The sequence below is a fragment of the Zonotrichia leucophrys genome, chromosome 1, assembly GCF_028769735.1.
Source record: "Zonotrichia leucophrys gambelii isolate GWCS_2022_RI chromosome 1, RI_Zleu_2.0, whole genome shotgun sequence".
In the NCBI taxonomy this organism is placed as follows: domain Eukaryota; kingdom Metazoa; phylum Chordata; class Aves; order Passeriformes; family Passerellidae; genus Zonotrichia; species Zonotrichia leucophrys.
In genome coordinates this window covers 35,106,443-35,124,272 of record NC_088169.1, presented here as the reverse complement: position 1 = coordinate 35,124,272, position 17,830 = coordinate 35,106,443, and the positions used below count along the sequence as shown (strand labels likewise).

General features: G+C 41.8%; 1 protein-coding gene across 1 annotated transcript; it reads right to left on the bottom strand.

Moving 5' to 3' along the window:
- Window positions 1-1,750: 1,750 nt before the first annotated feature.
- LOC135459265 (granulocyte-macrophage colony-stimulating factor receptor subunit alpha-like) lies at window positions 1,751-17,513 on the bottom strand. The gene is made up of 10 exons (XM_064735075.1): window positions 17,320-17,513; window positions 13,378-13,811; window positions 11,927-12,056; window positions 11,660-11,835; window positions 10,169-10,308; window positions 7,895-7,933; window positions 6,792-6,921; window positions 5,482-5,578; window positions 4,909-4,990; window positions 1,751-1,878 (listed from the first exon to the last, which is right to left on the bottom strand). Exons 1-10 carry the CDS (start codon window positions 17,511-17,513, stop codon window positions 1,804-1,806), a joined length of 1,497 nt encoding a protein of 498 aa, XP_064591145.1. The 3' UTR covers window positions 1,751-1,803.
- Between the last annotated feature and the right edge of the window lie 317 nt (window positions 17,514-17,830).

Below are 17,830 nucleotides of genomic sequence, written 5' to 3'. Positions count from 1 at the left end.
TGACCACTGCCAACTTGAATAACTTTTCTGAAGCATCCTGCCATGTCACAAATATTTGTGATGCAAGGTGTGTGTGTCTGTGTTCCTGAATAATTTTGGAGAGGGGATTTGCATGCTGTTGTGATGGCATGTCTGGTGAGGTTTTAGGGTGACATGAAGATGGTATTACAGTATCACCTGACCAGTACCTTCAGGATGCCCAAACAGTGGCTGAATTAGTTTTATCTGATCCATTTGTAAGCCATATGAGGAGTGGCTCACCATCCCTGGAAGTGTTCAAGAAATGACTGGATGTGGCACTGAGTTGCATGGCTTTGTTGAAAAGGTGGAGGTGTTAGGTCAAGGGTTGGACTCAATGCTCTTGGAGGTCTTTTTCAACCTTCATAATTCTGTGATTCAGTGATTTTGCATTGTAGCCTGGACTACTTCATCAGGGTTCTGTCTGTAACACCTTTCCTGAATCAGTTGAATATGTTGTCCTTCTCCAGGAGAAAACAGAAAACAAATGAGCAGTTTGTTTAGGCTCTACTTAACAAGACCCCCATGCCATCTCTTGAGCGTCTTGATACTTTTAGTATACTTTACTATTCCCTTCCTCAGGCTGAGCCACTGAATGGTTGTTCATAGATCATGGCTAGGTTTTGGTGGACTGGAGCCAAACTATGCCTCACTCTGGCAATTTTGCCCAAGAGGAGAGTTGCTGTGCAAGGTTATATAAACCAGTGCAGCCTGTTACAGCCCCACCACCCTTTTAGCAAGTTATTGTGAGCATTTCCACTCTGACCACTGCTGCATACTGGGAAAAATACATAAATGGTTTGCAAGTGTGTCCAGCATGAATTCAGCCTCCTTTGGAAATTTTTTTTGTTGTTCTGACCTGCTGCAAAAAGCTTCCCAGGTGAGTCTTTGACCAGAATGTAATCATTAACTGTGTCAAAGGCAATAGGTGTGCCAAGAGCTGTGTGTTCAGCCACGGTATAAGCTGGAGAAAGCACAGCACTGGAAGGCTCCCCAGCACTGGAACATGTCCAGGAACAACTGTTCCCAGCATTAGTTCAGCCAGGATTTACAAGTAATGTCCTGAACAGCTCCTGGACATAGTCCAGAGGTTAGCTCAGGCCAGGGCTAACTTCTAAAGGTAGTTTGCATGTGTCCACTTCATTTAGGGGTTTAAGAGTGTGTGTGGACTCTTACACATAAATTGGCCCCTGTGCAATAAAATAGTCCCGGGAATGTTTAGCCTAATAGTAAAACATCTAGTACCATTATAAAATTAGTCTAATAATCCAATAGCAATGCTCAAATGTCTAGTGTAAAAATCTGAATTAATCTCATTTTTCTAGTTACCCATGTGTACTTGAAGAACTCCAAATAAATTTCAAGTATGAACTGATCTATTTTTGACAGTGAGCAATGAAATTGAGGAATCAGAATTTAAAAAAATTTATTAATCTCAATAAATTAATAATTAATCTTTTTAATATGAGACAGAAGGACAATTATTTTTCCATAAGATTAAAACATAACTAAAACTTGTTGAATAAAATATTCCAATCATATTTACAAAATAGAAGATTTCCAGTAAGGACAACTTACCCAAACAGTTAAAATTAGCCAAAACTAAAAGCAAATACAATGGCATTTAAAAAGATTGCATATAAGGTATCATTCTCTCTTGGCTGCATTATGCTTTTATGCAAGAAAAAGAAGAAAGTAAAGAAAGCCTATATATTATTCCAGACTTTCCACAGGGATATACAGTTGTCTAAGAAATGCACTTTCAGACTCCTCCATTTTTCTTGGCTATCTCATGATGTCAGCAACTAATAATATCTCTTCATTTTCAGATGTTGTTGACTGTATGTTGGTCTCCATCAGCTGAAAGGAAAAAAAAAACTTCCATCAGTTTTATACCAAATGTTAGGTTAGCCTCTACTTACACACAATTCTGAGAGTATTTCACCTGTTTTAGCTGTGTGTCCACACAGTCTGTCCTGTTTCCTTACAAAATCCTATTTTGAACTGTTTTCTGTGTCACCTTCTTTTCTTTCCTGCATGTGTAACTTGCAGGAAAGGGTAAGCAGGCGAGGTGGGCACCTGGAGGGATTCAAGGGGACAGCTTGGAGGGGATGACCTTGGGGGACACAGGGCTCAGACACTGAGATCATGTATGAAAAACTTCATGGTGGTTGTATGTGGTCTCTCCTTCCTTCCTTCCTTCCTTCCTTCCTTCCTTCCTTCCTTCCTTCCTTCCTTTCTTCCTTCCTTCCTTCCTTCCTTCCTTCCTTCCTTCCTTCCTTCCTTCCTTCCTTCCTTCCTTCCTTCCTTCCTTCCTTCCTTCCTTCCTTCCTTCCTTCCTTCCTTCCTTCCTTCCTTCCTTCCTTCCTTCCTTCCTTCCTTCCTTCCTTCCTTCCTTCCTTCCTTCCTTCCTTCCTTCCGCCACTTCCTTCCGCCACTTCCTTCCGCCACTTCCTTCCGCCACTTCCTTCCTTCCTTCCTTCCTTCCTTCCTTCCTTCCTTCCTTCCTTCCTTCCTTCCTTCCTTCCTTCCTTCCTTCCTTCCTTCCTTCCTTCCTTCCTTCCTTCCTTCCTTCCTTCCTTCCTTCCTTCCTTCCTTCCTTCCGCCACTTCCTTCCGCCACTTCCTTCCGCCACTTCCTTCCGCCACTTCCTTCCGCCACTTCCTTCCGCCACTTCCTTCCGCCACTTCCTTCCGCCACTTCCTTCCGCCACTTCCTTCCGCCACTTCCTTCCGCCACTTCCTTCCTTCCGCCACTTCCTTCCTTCCGCCACTTCCTTCCTTCCGCCACTTCCTTCCGCCACTTCCTTCCTTCCGCCACTTCCTTCCTTCCTTCCGCCACTTCCTTCCTTCCTTCCTTCCGCCACTTCCTTCCTTCCGCCACTTCCTTCCTTCCTTCCTTCCTTCCGCCACTTCCTTCCTTCCTTCCTTCCTTCCTTCCTTCCTTCCTTCCTTCCTTCCTTCCTTCCTTCCTTCCTTCCTTCCTTCCTTCCTTCCTTCCTTCCTTCCTTCCTTCCTTCCTTCCTTCCTTCCTTCCGCCACTTCCGCCACTTCCGCCACTTCCTTCCGCCACTTCCTTCCGCCACTTCCTTCCGCCACTTCCTTCCTTCGCCACTTCCTTCCTTCCTTCCTTCCTTCCTTCTTCCTTCCTTCCTTCCTTCCTTCCTTCCTTCCTTCCTTCCTTCCTTCCTTCCTTCCTTCCTTCCTTCCTTCCTTCCTTCCTTCCTTCCTTCCTTCCTTCCTTCCTTCCTTCCTTCCTTCCTTCCTTCCTTCCTTCCTTCCTTCCTTCCTTCCTTCCTTCCTTCCTTCCTTCCTTCCTTCCTTCCGCCACTTCCTTCCTTCCTTCCGCCACTTCCTTCCGCCACTTCCTTCCGCCACTTCCTTCCGCCACTTCCTTCCGCCACTTCCTTCCGCCACTTCCTTCCTTCCGCCACTTCCTTCCTACCGCCACTTCCTTCCTTCCGCCACTTCCTTCCTTCCGCCACTTCCTTCCTTCCGCCACTTCCTTCCTTCCTTCCGCCACTTCCTTCCGCCACTTCCTTCCGCCACTTCCTTCCGCCACTTCCTTCCGCCACTTCCTTCCGCCACTTCCTTCCTTCCGCCACTTCCTTCCTTCCGCCACTTCCTTCCTTCCGCCACTTCCTTCCGCCACTTCCTTCCTTCCGCCACTTCCTTCCTTCCTTCCGCCACTTCCTTCCTTCCTTCCTTCCGCCACTTCCTTCCTTCCGCCACTTCCTTCCTTCCTTCCTTCCGCCACTTCCTTCCTTCCTTCCTTCCTTCCTTCCTTCCTTCCTTCCTTCCTTCCTTCCTTCCTTCCTTCCTTCCTTCCTTCCTTCCGCCACTTCCGCCACTTCCGCCACTTCCGCCACTTCCGCCACTTCCGCCACTTCCTTCCGCCACTTCCTTCCGCCACTTCCTTCCGCCACTTCCTTCCTTCCGCCACTTCCTTCCGCCACTTCCTTCCTTCCGCCACTTCCTTCCTTCCTTCCTTCCTTCCTTCCTTCCTTCCTTCCTTCCTTCCTTTCCTTCCTTCCTTCCTTCCTTCCTTCCTTCCTTCCTTCCTTCCTTCCTTCCTTCCTTCCTTCCTTCCTTCCTTCCTTCCTTCCTTCCTTCCTTTCTTCCTTCCGCCACTTCCTTCCTTCCTTCCGCCACTTCCTTCCTTCCTTCCGCCACTTCCTTCCGCCACTTCCTTCCGCCACTTCCTTCCGCCACTTCCTTCCTTCCGCCACTTCCTTCCTTCCGCCACTTCCTTCCTTCCGCCACTTCCTTCCTTCCGCCACTTCCTTCCTTCCTTCCGCCACTTCCTTCCGCCACTTCCTTCCGCCACTTCCTTCCGCCACTTCCTTCCTTCCTTCCTTCCGCCACTTCCTTCCTTCCTTCCGCCACTTCCTTCCTTCCTCATTTGTAGATGCAGAGAGTGAGGAGATGTGCTAATCTCACTGGCCAATTCAGCCCTGCTCAGCTGGGAGTAGCAGGGGGACTGTGATGTTCAGGACCCTATTTTAGAGCCTGCTGATGGTGCTGGTAGAGGCAGCTGTGCTGGTTTTGTTTCTGGCTGCCTCACTGTGCCCCGTTGTGTCATTGTCCATGTCCTTGTGTTGGGAAAGTGAACAGCCCTTCCTGCTCCCTGGATCTACCAATGGGAGCATCAGCCTGTGCACCTCTGAGACTGGAATGGGAGAAACCCCGTGGTTCTGGAAGAGCACTGACTTTGACTTCCCTTAAAAAACTCTCCTGCTGATTTTCTTTTATTTTTCTTCAGAAATTTTATTTTTCTTCAGCAAAGAGAAGAGTGATCCTCTGTGATAAGTTCCTTATCATTAAAAAATTCAACCAGTAGAGTCTTGTATTTATTTCACATATTTAATATAAAAATAGAAAGAGAACATACCTCTGGATTTGTATTAGCCAGTGTAAAAAAAGCAGGTTTTGGTCCTGGGATCTGTGGAAATGCTGCCTTCAAACAGCCAGTCCTGGAAATCAAAACGTATTGAATACAAGATTAAAATTGAATAACCATAATGTGCCAACGCCATTGCAGCCTTGAACCAGCTCTTATCTTCCTCTTCACTCTTAGAAGTAAACTGAAAAATACACATAATCTCAGTACAGAATGAACATATATCAGGAAAACATTAAGATTTTAGAAAGTAATAGATTAATTTTTGATTGAAGATTTACTAGTAGTAAATTTCCTTCTTAGAGAAAGAAATTTGTCCTGCTATTTCACGACAAACAGTGAAAAGTGGGGGTAAGAGTTTTGACAAGCTGGGAGAGCAGTATCTTCTCTGAATTACTGCATATTTCTATGCAAAGTGCATCATACAATTTTCTTTCCATTTCTGTTTCACTTATGGGGTTTATTTTACCTGTCCTACAGAGACACATGCACCTTATTTGTTTTAAAACTTCAGGTCTTACATACACAGAGAGAAAATAAAATAAATGCATAAATTAAGTTTACCTTTTGCAGAAAAAAATTGTGATGATTGCCATTAAGAGTGTTGCAACTCCTACTCCAAGTAAAATCCATACTGAAGAAGATATCATTTCCTCATTTCCTGAAAGAGAAACATTCATAAATTAGTAGCAATAGTAGTAATAGCAGTCATAATATGAGGCGTAGATCATAGAATTACAGAGCATTGAATAGTTTGGGTTGGAAGTGACCTTTAGAGATCCTAATTCCAGCTACTCTGTCACAGGCAGGGATGCCTTCCACTAGAGCAGATTGCTTAGAGACCCAGCCTGGCTTTGGACACTTTTAGGGACGGGGCATCCACAACCTCTCTGGGCAACATGAGCTCCTCAGTGCTTCATCACCCTCATGGTGAAGAATTTCTTCCTAAAATCTAACCTAAATCTACACTCTTTCAGTTTAAAGCCATTCTCCCTTAAACTATATGTCCTTGCACAGTCCCTCTCCAGCTCTCTTGTAGCCCCTGCTGGACAAGTGCAACAGGGTGTCTCTGGAGCCTTCTCTTTCCCAGGCAGAGCAAACCAAACTTTCTCAGACTATGAGAGGTTCTCCAGCCCTCTGATCCATCTTGTGACCCTCCTCTGGACTTCTCCAACAGGTCCATCTCCCTCCTGTGCTCAGGACCCCAGAGCTGGATGCAGCACTGCAGGTGGGGTCTCACCAGAGTGCAGGGGCACAATCCCCTCCCTGGCCCTGCTGCCCAAGCTGCTTTGGATGCAGCCCAGGACACTTTTGGCTTTCTGGGCTGTGAGTGCTCATTGCTGGGTCATGTCCAGCCTCTCATCCACCAACACCCCCGAGTCCTTCTCAGCCCAGCTTTTGTCAATTCCTCCATCTCCCAGACTGAATGGGCACCAGCAGCTGCCCTGAGCCAGGTGCAGCACCTTGAACTCGGTCTGGTTGAACTTCATACTGTGTCTAACATCTGCTGTGAGGACTGACTGTGCTGAATGTCAGTCTGAAAGGTTTCACTTAGTATAAAAATTAATTCTGTCTTTATATCACTTTAGCAGAAAGGTCTGATGGGAAGAATTAACATTGATCCTGTTTGTCCACCTCCTGGAGTAAGCAGGAGCTCACTACAGCTGCAAAGGTGTAATTTTTAATGTTATTTCCGGTGTTAGAATGTTAAGAAATCGATTAAGTCTCTTCCCACTCTTCTCTGTAGTGCAGTGTGAAACAAAACGTTTGCCAACCCTTTTTACATGTGTGTGTGTCCACAGGTGTGTGACAATGTGTGAGGTAGATGGCACATCCCTGGGGAAGAGTAGCCGAGGGCTTGGGTTTGTTCTTACCGAACTCAACAGGTGCGCTCCATTCCCCCCAGGCTGGGCTCACAAAGCAGGCACTGCCAGCTGCTCTCATTTTCAAGATGTACTTCTTTCTTGTATTTGATCTTAGAAATATGTTACTGTTTCCCCCTTCCTAAAAAACACCCAAAAAACTGAGTTGCTTTTCTTTGTTCCATGCCTTGAAAATATGTATATGCCATTTACCAGTGAAACTTTTAAGAGGTTCTGAAAGCATTGCTTATTAAAGAAGACTGCTGTTACAGAGAAAAAATGAATCATTATTATTATTTGTATAATATATACACAAATATGTATCTCAAAAATAACCTGACACTGATGCAACTTTTTACATTTAGAAGCATTTCATCTTTTACACTATAAAAGTATAATTTGTGATTTCTTATGATACGGTTTGATTTATTGATATCTTCCCTAAGCACATAGAGAGGTAGAAAACCTCTTTAACCATCTCATTTTAGTACTGCTAGAACTGAGTAATTTGAGAAATAAGGTGTGTGTGCACCTGCCTCAATCTCTGCATTATGAATTTTCAGAAAAAGCTTAACTTTCCAACCAAACCTGTAAAATAAGTAGATGACTGCAATACTGTGTTACCAGAATTTATTGTAATACTCTTGCACTTGGTGGCTTTTGCATAGAGGTGGGATGTGCAAGCTGCACTGATTAAAAGCAGGTGCAGCATACCTGGATGACAGCCTCCATCCCGAAAGGACTTTTGTGGTCTATGTTTCTCATAAACAAAATTGAATTCCTAGGAGATACTTTATCTTTTCTCTGTTGTTAGTGATGTGTAACTTCAACTGTTCCAAATATTTGAGAAGGAGAGTGGACAATATAATATAAAATTGGAGATTTTTCAAAATACTTACAGAAAAGCAAAAAAGTTCTGCCCCTGAATGTATTATAAATTACATATGTCATGATGATTTAGCAGTTTGATGTATTCATGAAATCCATAGAAAAGGTTCCCATAAAGCATAGGTCACTGAGCACATACTGATTTAAAGGTATTTCCATACTATTTACTTTTCACAATTGACAACGAAATAAAAATGTATTGTTGATTAATAAACAAACAGACTCACTTGTATGGATGTATATATGGATTTTCCTTTAGGATTATCCTGTAAATTGAAAGAAAAAGAAAAGCAACTAACTTTATTTCTATCATTGCTTTTTTTATGTTCAGATAATAATTAATTTTTATCTCCTGTTCCATTTTTCTACATTCTAAAACTAGTGATTTGTCTAACATTTAGTATCTAATATCTGATTCATCTACAATGCCAACTTTACATAGTAATTAATTCTGCTATGGTAAGATATTTGTTTTCCCTGTCATAGCAGTTGAGATATAAATTTTATTTCGGATTGAAACACAAAGCAAACCAGAGCTAAATGAAAACTATAAGTTTATCTTTATAGACACCAGGAAAAAAAACCCAAAAGAAATAATCTGTGAAATAAACTTTTCTTTTACATCTAATATTTTAATATTACAATAAATGTCACTGTATGTAATTGCAAATATTATATAAATATTATTTGGTTTTCTTTTAGATTAAAACATTTGGGACTGGCATGGATTAACATATATTTTAGGTTGCCCTCCACTACATTTTTGATAGCTAGAATAAAATACACATAATCTCAATACAAATATTTGGCCAATGAACCCCTGGTTCCTCTTTCTTGGTGCAGGGGTAACCCAGAAGTATTGAGTGAAGTGATTACAGAGCACTGGGGGGAAGGTCAGGGGCAGGAAGTCCAGATGGTGTCTCCTCAGGCTTTCCAGTGAGAGGGAAAGGCTTGAGCAGAATTGCAGGCATCCAGCAGGTCAATGCCTGGCTGAATGACTGCTGTCACAGGCAGGGCTTTGTCTTCTATTGGGATCCTTTTAGAGAAAGAGGGGCTACTGGGCAGGAATGGGATACATCTGTCCAAGGAGGGTGATTGCATCCTTGCAAACAGGTTTGGGCAACACGGCCTTCTGCTGTGTATAAAGGAGTGCCTTGTATGCACAGAGCTCTGTCTTGGGATAAATAATGAACCAGTAGGAGATTTTTTGTGTAGGCATCATAGGACAGATCAGCAGAGCTGTCAGTGATAAGGCAATAAATTTGGCAGAAGAAATTTCTATGGGTAAATCTTCCAAAGATATGATTATAGCTGCATCTGATAAGTGTCACAGGAGCCAGTGCTCAATTGCTGGAATAATTGCTGTACCTTGACATAATTATCTTGGTGAAAGCTGCTAATGATGACAAAAAATAGCTAGAAAATTCAGACAAAATATGAACTGAGCATTCTTTATAAAATTAATGTTACATATATTAAAAGTTATTTAAAAGTATGTATTGCTTTACTGCAATAGATTTTATTCCGATGTCGGACAGAGTTTTCAATAATATTTCTTTGTTACAACAGCCAAGTGTTTCAGAGAGGTAATGCTGTTTCACGGCAGTTAAGCTGGGCTTGCAAAAAGACTCATCTGTGAAATAGTACACCCTACCCAGACTAAGAAATTCCAAATTCCAGAATGCCTTCAATCGGCCACTAAGTGGCCAAATCTGGTTGTAGTGCAGGAAGATTTTTCCTTTGTGGTCGCTGTCTGCCACCCTGTGGCGTTCCGGTGCAGTTCTGCCGCAGAGGTTACATCTACCCCAGCAGCAAAGCACAGCAATCTCATTCCTTCCCTGGTGCTGCCAAAAAACTTGTAAAACCAAGGTCACCCCCACTAACCTGTCCTTAATCACACTGCCTTTCTGCTTTCTCTCACATTTATTTTCCTTTTGTTTATCATTATAAACCTTCAACTTTTGGACCAACAGGTGTGATGCTTATATCTCAGTAAACTATTTGCATTTCATACATGGAGATATTCCATTCATTTCTATTAACTCAAAATTGTTACGTGAATGCACATTTCCCTTTTGACTCTTTAAAACCCACCCAGCTCTGGCCTTCCACAGAGATCCAGTTTCCACTGGAAATACTCCAATCCAGGGCAAATCCAACAAGTTTTAGTGAAAGAAGTGCCTTTTCTAAGCGCTGTCACTAAGTTGTGATGTGTTTGAATCTTGATTAACCATGCTTCTCCTCTGGGACTGCCCCAGACATCCAGTGTATCGCCAGCAGTGTCTTACTCAAGGAGGCAGAGATTAAAAAAAAATAAACAATGGGACAATATGGGAGAGCAGGATTTGGTATGGACCTGAAAAGCGCAGTCACAAAGGAATAAGGTGCTATGTATGGGGAAGGCTACATCAGAGAAGAGAGACATATTTACTTTTCACTCATGTGTATTGGTAAATGCAAATATATTAATTAATGTTAAGTGTAAGTGAAGACATTCTTACCTTATACTTTATGTTAATTTCATATTTAAAACACATGTCCTTGCTAGAATGACTTATTTGGGGTCGTTGCCATTGAATTATGCAATAATTTTTAATTTCATCACAGGTGACTGTGATATTTGATGGAGGCATGAGCTTTTCTGAAATGATATAACCAAGAATTCAAATAATTAAAATCACTTGATCTCTTTTTTATTTGATGAAAGAGAGTGAAATTGCCAATAACACTTCTATGAACAAAGATATTTGTTTATATCTATTTTTCTTAGGACCTGTTAGAAATAGTTTAAAGACCAATGTTTTCTAAATCATGTACACAGGATCATAGAAAAAAAGAAAAGGGACTAAGACACAAAACATGATATAGGAGAATACAAAGAAACAATCCCCTCCATTTATTTTTCTAGATGAGTAAGGTAAAATACTGTCTTCTTTTTAGGAGACTTTATTACTGTGGATGAACTACCTGCTGCTATTCCTAAAGTAAGAAATTTAAAGATCTTTTATTTTCTAAGCCTCCTCACAATGCTTCTGTGACATGAAGGTTTTGCCTTCAATCTGTTGTGAACTCTGAAGTTTATTCCCTCCTTGCAAAAGAAATAGCCATACAAAATTTAAGAAAGACGCTCAATTTTTAATAGTCTTGCCAGCTTCTTCATGTATTGCCCCTCCCTTCACAGATGTAAGCAGAAGTATGAGGACCTTTATACTTTGATCATTGCCAATTACTTGATTATTGGAACAGCAGGAAACAGTCACTCATGGCAGAAAGGGTGACAAAATGGAAGAAAGTTTAATATGAGCTAAAATACTACTTTACATCAGTCGTTAGGGACAGGCCTGACCTGTTTGTGATGGGCTACTTGGTTGAAGAGCAGGTTGTTTTATCTGCCAAGCGTGACATTACAGCTCAGTTTCTTCTTCTAGAACAAAACCTTTTCTGTTCAATCTTTTAGCACAATACCAGAACCAGTGTGACATTTCCACTGAGATTTTGCTGCAGAAACAGTGACAGCACAGGATGCTTTCAAGTACAGCAGCCATGCCTAAGGTATGTTGTACATGTCTTAATTCATTTACTCCAGGGTACAGTGTCCTGTATGTTATCTCCACTGGCAAAGAAAAGCAGACATTAGTGCTCAGATAAACTTCTAAAATGTCTCCTCTCTCTTCTATTGAGAGGTGTTTGGCCATCACTGACAGGGCAGCAAGGAAAAGTACAGTTTTTTAAGACTTGTGGACTTTGCTTGAGAAAAACTTAAAACTTATAAGGGTAGATTGCTAAAGAACCTGGGACATAATGCAGCTGTGAGCTTTCCTGATTGATTCCCCTCTTTGTCTTTTGCCTGGGGAATAGGTTTCCTTGAGGAAGCCACAGCCTCTTACTCTCAACTGTAGGTGAGACAGGGTACATAGCTCCTTCTCAGGGATAAATGACCTACTATTTTCATACAGACATTGAAATAAAGATAAAATAAATCATTGACTTACCAATTTTATACAGGTCAATGTACTCATCATAGAACTGTATCAGGGAGTTGTTGCTAGACCCATTCACCAGGAAGTAAGCTTTTTCAGTCCCTATGCTCACGTTTTGGAAGATGCATCCCACATTTCTGAAATTTTCATCTTTAATGTAAAGTTCACATTCCATCTCCTCTTCACCTCTGCATACAGCAAAGTATTTTAGTTAAACATGAGCACTGTGATGTGTTGAGTGAGAATTCAGACTTCCCTGTCTCAAGCAGACCTACTTACCTTGACTGCTGCCAGTAGAGAAAATACTGTGTGTCTGCTGGAGCATCCCTTCCTGCCTGCCAAGTGCAGTTCATGAGGAAGATGTTATAAATCATACAGGAGAAGTTTTCAATGGCTGAGCCCTTCATGCCTGCAAACACAGGAATATCCATGATGAGGAAAATTCATGTGAGTCCTCCAAGCTGGAGGATCATGGCACACACTTAGCTATGTTAGACACCTGCTGCTGTTGCTTGGTTTGAATGGAATTACTTGGTTTGAAAGGAATCACTCATTTCATTTTGTTTTCTAACACTGAAAGATATTTGCCCTGATAGATTCAATGAAGAAATTTTAGGGGTAAATCCCCCAAAGATGTGATTATAGATGCAATAAAACAATGCGTGTGGGAAAAGAGCTGGTGATCTCAGGAGCACTGCATAAACTTTATAGACTTACATTGGATGGCTGTTATTTTAAGGTCTAAAGATTGTTTGTCTATCTGCTATATACAAAGTCAAGGGTGAATAGGGGTCAGGCACGTGGGTAAAAAGCTGCCAGCAGAAAATATCAAAATAGGTCACAGCAATATCTATCAACTCAAGTTACTCAATGCTTAATGTGGTAAGTTTGCTGAGGGTGTTAGTTCATGTGGTTTCAAGGATGTAGATCAGATACAAGGAAGAAAAACTTTACTGTGAGGGCAGTGAAGCAATAGAACAGGTTGCCCAGAGAAGCTTGGATGCACCATCCTTGGAAGTATTCAAGACTGGGTTTGTTGGAACATTGAGCAATCAGGTGTACTGGAACTCATCCCTGAAGGGGCTGGAACTAAGTGATCTTCAGGGTCCTTTCCAACCCAAATCATTCTGTGAATATGATTTTATGACTGAGGAACAGTCTCTCACTTCTAAAAATTCAGTATCAAACACAGTAAAATTCAAAATTGTGTCTAGGATCTTTCTTAGCATGCAGCAGGTAGTTTATTTGTAAAAAAAACCCCTTCATTTAACTGAGTTCAGTATATTCCTCTGGCAGCTTTTTAGATTTTGTCTCTGACAACCAGACATCCCTCAGTCTTGGACTTCCTAGAGACTCAGTAAACACCTCAGCAAACAAAACAGTTGGAAAGAAAAAGACGGACCTACCTTTTATTTCAAAATGTCTTTACCTCGTTTATCTTTCTATTACAATCTTCAAGTTCAGAGAAGATGGAAAGACTATCTTTTAAAAGGCTGTATAACTATAAATAGGGCTGTCTCCCTTGCTGCTTGTGTTTTGGGGAACCATCTTAGCATCGGAAGTGTTGCAAAATAAATGTTCATCACTTCCCCCCTGATTCATAGCAAATTTTGTAATTGCCCAACTCGGGGTTTCTTATAATGTGAACAAGAAGTTAGCTGGTTAAATTTCCCCTTTTGTGGCACCAGAGTATGGTGGTGTTAGGGTATCCAGCAAGTGCTTAAATTTACAGGTATTTCTCTCTAGCTCTAAACAATACGGAGGAGTATAAAGCATCTCTCCATACAAAACATCTCTGGGGGATGGAAGATGGAGGTTCTCCATGGAGGGCATCAGGGTGAGGCCTGGCAGTCCCAGCCCACCCCACCTCCAGCCCAGATCAAGGCAGCCTCGGCCCTGACCACCAGGCACCTCCTGGGGGACTGGGATGGGCCATGGGCCTGAGGGTGGGCCCGGCTTGGCAGGGCCATGTCCAGGCAGGGCAGGGCTGGGGGAACCTGGAGAATGGCCCTGCTGTGGCACCACTGGGCAGGGGCTGATGGATCCGGGGGGCTGATGTGGGGTCCTGGGCTCTGGGCATGGTGGTGGAAGCTCCAGGGACTGGGCAGGGAGAACCAGGTCTATGGGGGTTCCCAGGGAAATGAGAACATAAACTGTAAATGTTCTTTAAGCAGATGGAAAAAGGGGATTTCACATCTTGGATATGGTATCTTCAGATAAGATATATCACTGCTAGAAAGTGTGATGTGCATTCGTCCTCATTTCATTTCTCCTGATGTGAAAATAGCCAAACTACAAGTTGCCACTAAAACAGAAAAAAATTGCAGGTAGTAAGCATCCAACTACAAACAGCCATTCCAGGCCCTGCTCTTGGGCATTTATTGCCTTCTTGGGTCACAGTCATGAATTTTCTAAAGAAGAGAGTTATTATAAACAGTATAAAATATCAAAAGCTCCTTTAAACCCTGAAAGGCTTTATTTCACAGAAGGCAATGAAATTTGCTTAATATGGAGATTTAAAATCCGTGTAAAGTAATTTCATTTCTTCACATTGAAATTGAAGCATCACTGGAAAATATGACTGTTTTCAAACATCAAGATATGTCAACATTTCCCCTTAAAAACATGCAGATTCTTTCTTCTTGGAGTTAAAAACTTGCACGAAAGAGAATGGTCCATGTGCTTCTCTAACACTTCCATTCCTTGGCTACTATATATGGCCATTATATAATATATGTAATATATTACAATTATATATACAATGTATATATAATTATATTTATACACACACACAGACCCACACCATATATATATATATATATATATATATATAATTGCCTTTATCAAAATGCTGAGGTCATTCCAATCCTACAGCTTCTTTATTGACATATGGAATGTTTTAACCACACCAGCATTAGTTCTTATGTATCAGCTATTCACAGATGACTAGAAGGATATAGTTATGTCCAAGAGAGGAAGCCAAAGGTAGCTCAGTGCTGTCTTCCCTGTAGACAAAGAGAGCTTCCTTTCTAGAGACCCAGAAATGCCCAGGCTCATGAGTATTTCTTCATTCTGGATTCTGGCTAGGGTGTGAGATTGCTGGCTGATGAACTAGAAGTGGACAGTCATTTTCTGGGTTCATGATCTCATGTTGATTGTAAATATTAGTTATACTGAGTTATTGCTGAGGCTCAGCAGCACCACCAAGAGGATATCTGACATGGAGTCTTTTCCTCAACACATGTAGTGTAAAGTGAACAGGTGTAGTGAAGCAAGTCTACTCATCATGTTGGAAACTTTTTAACTGCAAAATTATTTTCTACCGCAAAAAAAAAAAAATAAAACAGGAAAAAAGAACTGATGTGGCACTCTGTGGTTGTGGTCATGCATTTAATCACACCTGTTAATACCTCGATGTTAACTGAGGAGATGAACAGCTCACTTTGAGCATCCAGGACTTCAGTCATCCACAGAATCAAGAATCATGAGAGAATCAAGAGGGCCTTGCCTGGTCTTTTGGGGTTTGAGAGGTAATGATCTAAGGCAATGTTGGATCTATAAGGACCTATTCATGGATGTTCACTCTCTTCATATGCTAGTAGAGAATAAAAATGTGACAAAGTTTTTCTGAAGCATACCTTAGAGACAAAGGGTGGGACTGACAAGCATGTGTGTATAGATGGATATTCTACCGAAAAGCATATTTAGTTAAATATGCAGCTCATTTTTTTGTGAGAATCACTATGACTACCCGTGTCACATTATAGAGGTAAACAGACAAAGCAAATGAAAGCTTAGACATCAGGTCTGAGCCATGATAGCTGTTCAGAGGCAAAAGCAGTCAATTTTCAGAAGTTTTGCTGTATTTCCAGGTTAAATACATTCCATACATAACCACGTATGTATTTTTTTGAACAATGACTGTACTGTAAAGACAGAAGAAAGGACTTTTGATCACAAAAAAATTTAAACCCTGTAGTTTATTGTGTCCTCATCTTTGGAAGAAAGCACTCAATTTTGTAGCAGTAACATACTGAATTTCATGGAGAAGAGGAGTGACAAGTACTCAAGTAATTAAATCAGACCTATGAGAAATGTCACAGAGGCAGCAGGGAAGCAGCGTGCTTTTGCATGCTCTCAGATTATGTATCTCTGAAACACAGTGAGGAAGAGTGGAGTTTGAGGTTTTGATTTGGCTGCTTTGTCTTTAAACTGGAATTACTGCAGCAGAACAATCCAAACAGCCTAGAGGGACAGTGGTGTTTTTGCAGAAAAGGGAACTGTTCTACCCAGGGGATTTCTTTTCTTGTCTATATTTAAGCAAACTCCTTACCTAAGACTTTCAAAAATGCAAACAAATTAAACACATTTTAAAAATTCCCAAGCAAAGAGGGTGCTACTAAGGGTGCTACCAAAGTCTGTCATCTTTCATAGACCAGACAACTTGAGTGGCCTTGATATCACCTAGGACTTAGAAGCAAAGTGAGAAGAAGAGAAAGAGGAAAAAGAATAAAGGAGAGAAGGAAAACGTGGGCAGAGGCACTGGGGCTGTTTACAGACTTTCGGCTCGACAGGGAGTGAAGTCATTGCAGAAACAGTAACAAACCAAACATTTCTTAGAACTCAGAAAAACTTGAAGAATAATTTATTGCTCCAAAAAAACCAGGAATGTTCGTAAGAGCTGTCTGGTGCTTTGCTGTACTGGTGTGTTGAAGCTTTTGCATATGTCACAAAAATACAAATGGTAGACAAGACCATTAATTTTTTCCTTTCATCAAGAACATTCTAGTTTTTAGCATAGAACAGAGGAATAGCCATAGGAGATCAGAATAAAGGACTTCTTCCTGTGTGAGCATCCAAGACACTTAGTTAAAAGATTCTAAAGCCTGACCATCCTTTCCCACTGATTTTGGGGTCTTTGCCCAGGGATGGGAAAATGATACCTTAGTTCCACACCTACTGCCACCTCCACTGTTTTATGGATATTGTTTATGGTTTTCTTATTAGTGTGCTGATAGTGAACGAGTTTTCTAAATGCCTTTTCTGTCTCAGCAGCTTTCACAGTGAAAGCAGTGGGGATGTAAGGGGTGCACCAATGGCCATGATCAACTCTGTGAGAAGCAAGATGGAGAGGATCCGGTAGACTGTATTTGTTTAATTGTCCTTAGTTACAGTGAATGTTTGTTTTAGTTTTTCCATTTAATTGCAGGTGCTTTTATCTTTTGGCAATTATAACTTAAGTAGAAGGATCCTTTTCTGGTTCTGTTTTAAAAGTACATTAAAAATATTTTTTTTATTGAAAGCTCATTTAGAAACACAGAACCATAAAAAAATTTAGTTCCAAAGATGGCCTCTTGACAGTAACCTGGTCTAGTGGAATTTTATCACTGAGAAGACCTTATTTTCCATGACAGGATTTCAGCTACTTGAGATGACTTTAACCACCTTGAGACTTGATGGAATTATAGAATACCCTGAGTTGGAAATGACCCACAAAAGTAATTGACTTCGACTCTCGGCCCTACTCAGGACAGCCCCAGGAGTCACACTGTGTGCCTGAGAGTGTTGTCCAAATGCTTCTTGAACTCTGCCAGGCTTGGTCTGTGACCACTGCCCTGGAGAGCCTGTTCCAGTGCCCAACATCCTCTGGGTGAGGAACATTTTCCTGATACCCAACATAAGCCTCTTCCGACACAGCTTCAGCCATTCCCTGGGTCCTGTCACAGGTCACCAGAGGGAAGAGATCAGTGCCTGTCCTTCTGCTTTCCCTCACAAGGAAGTTGTGACTGCAATGAGATCTCCCCTCAGTCTCCTTCAGGCTGAGCAGACCAAATGGCCTCAGCTTCTCCTTAAGGTCCTTCACCATCTTTGCAGCCCTTCTTTGGACCCTGTCTAACGGCTTTATATCTTTGTTGTGTTGTGGCACCCAAAATTGCCCCCAGCACTGGACATGAGGCTGCCCCAGTGCAGTGCAGAGCAGAGCAGAGCAGAGCAGAGCAGAGCAGGACAATGCCCTCCCTTGCCTGGCTGGCCATGCTGGGCCTGATGTAGCCCAGAACAAGGTTGGCCCTCCTGGCTGCCAGGGAAGGACTGACTCATATTCAATTTCATGCAAAGTGGAAAGTTAAAATATGTGATTAGCACCTAAATTGAGGGCTTTCTCTCATATCTCCTTATTAGTTG

Coding starts and splice junctions, on each gene's coding strand:
- LOC135459265 (XM_064735075.1), bottom strand. CDS start 17,513: ATGGTGAAGGACCTTAAGGAGAAGCTGAGGCCATTTGGTCTGCTCAGC. Junction 6,922..7,894: donor CCATATATACATCCATACAA/GTGAGTCTGTTT, acceptor GGTGTTTTTTAG/GAAGGGGGAAACAGTAACAT. Junction 1,879..4,908: donor TGGCTAATACAAATCCAGAG/GTATGTTCTCTT, acceptor TTTTCCTTTCAG/CTGATGGAGACCAACATACA.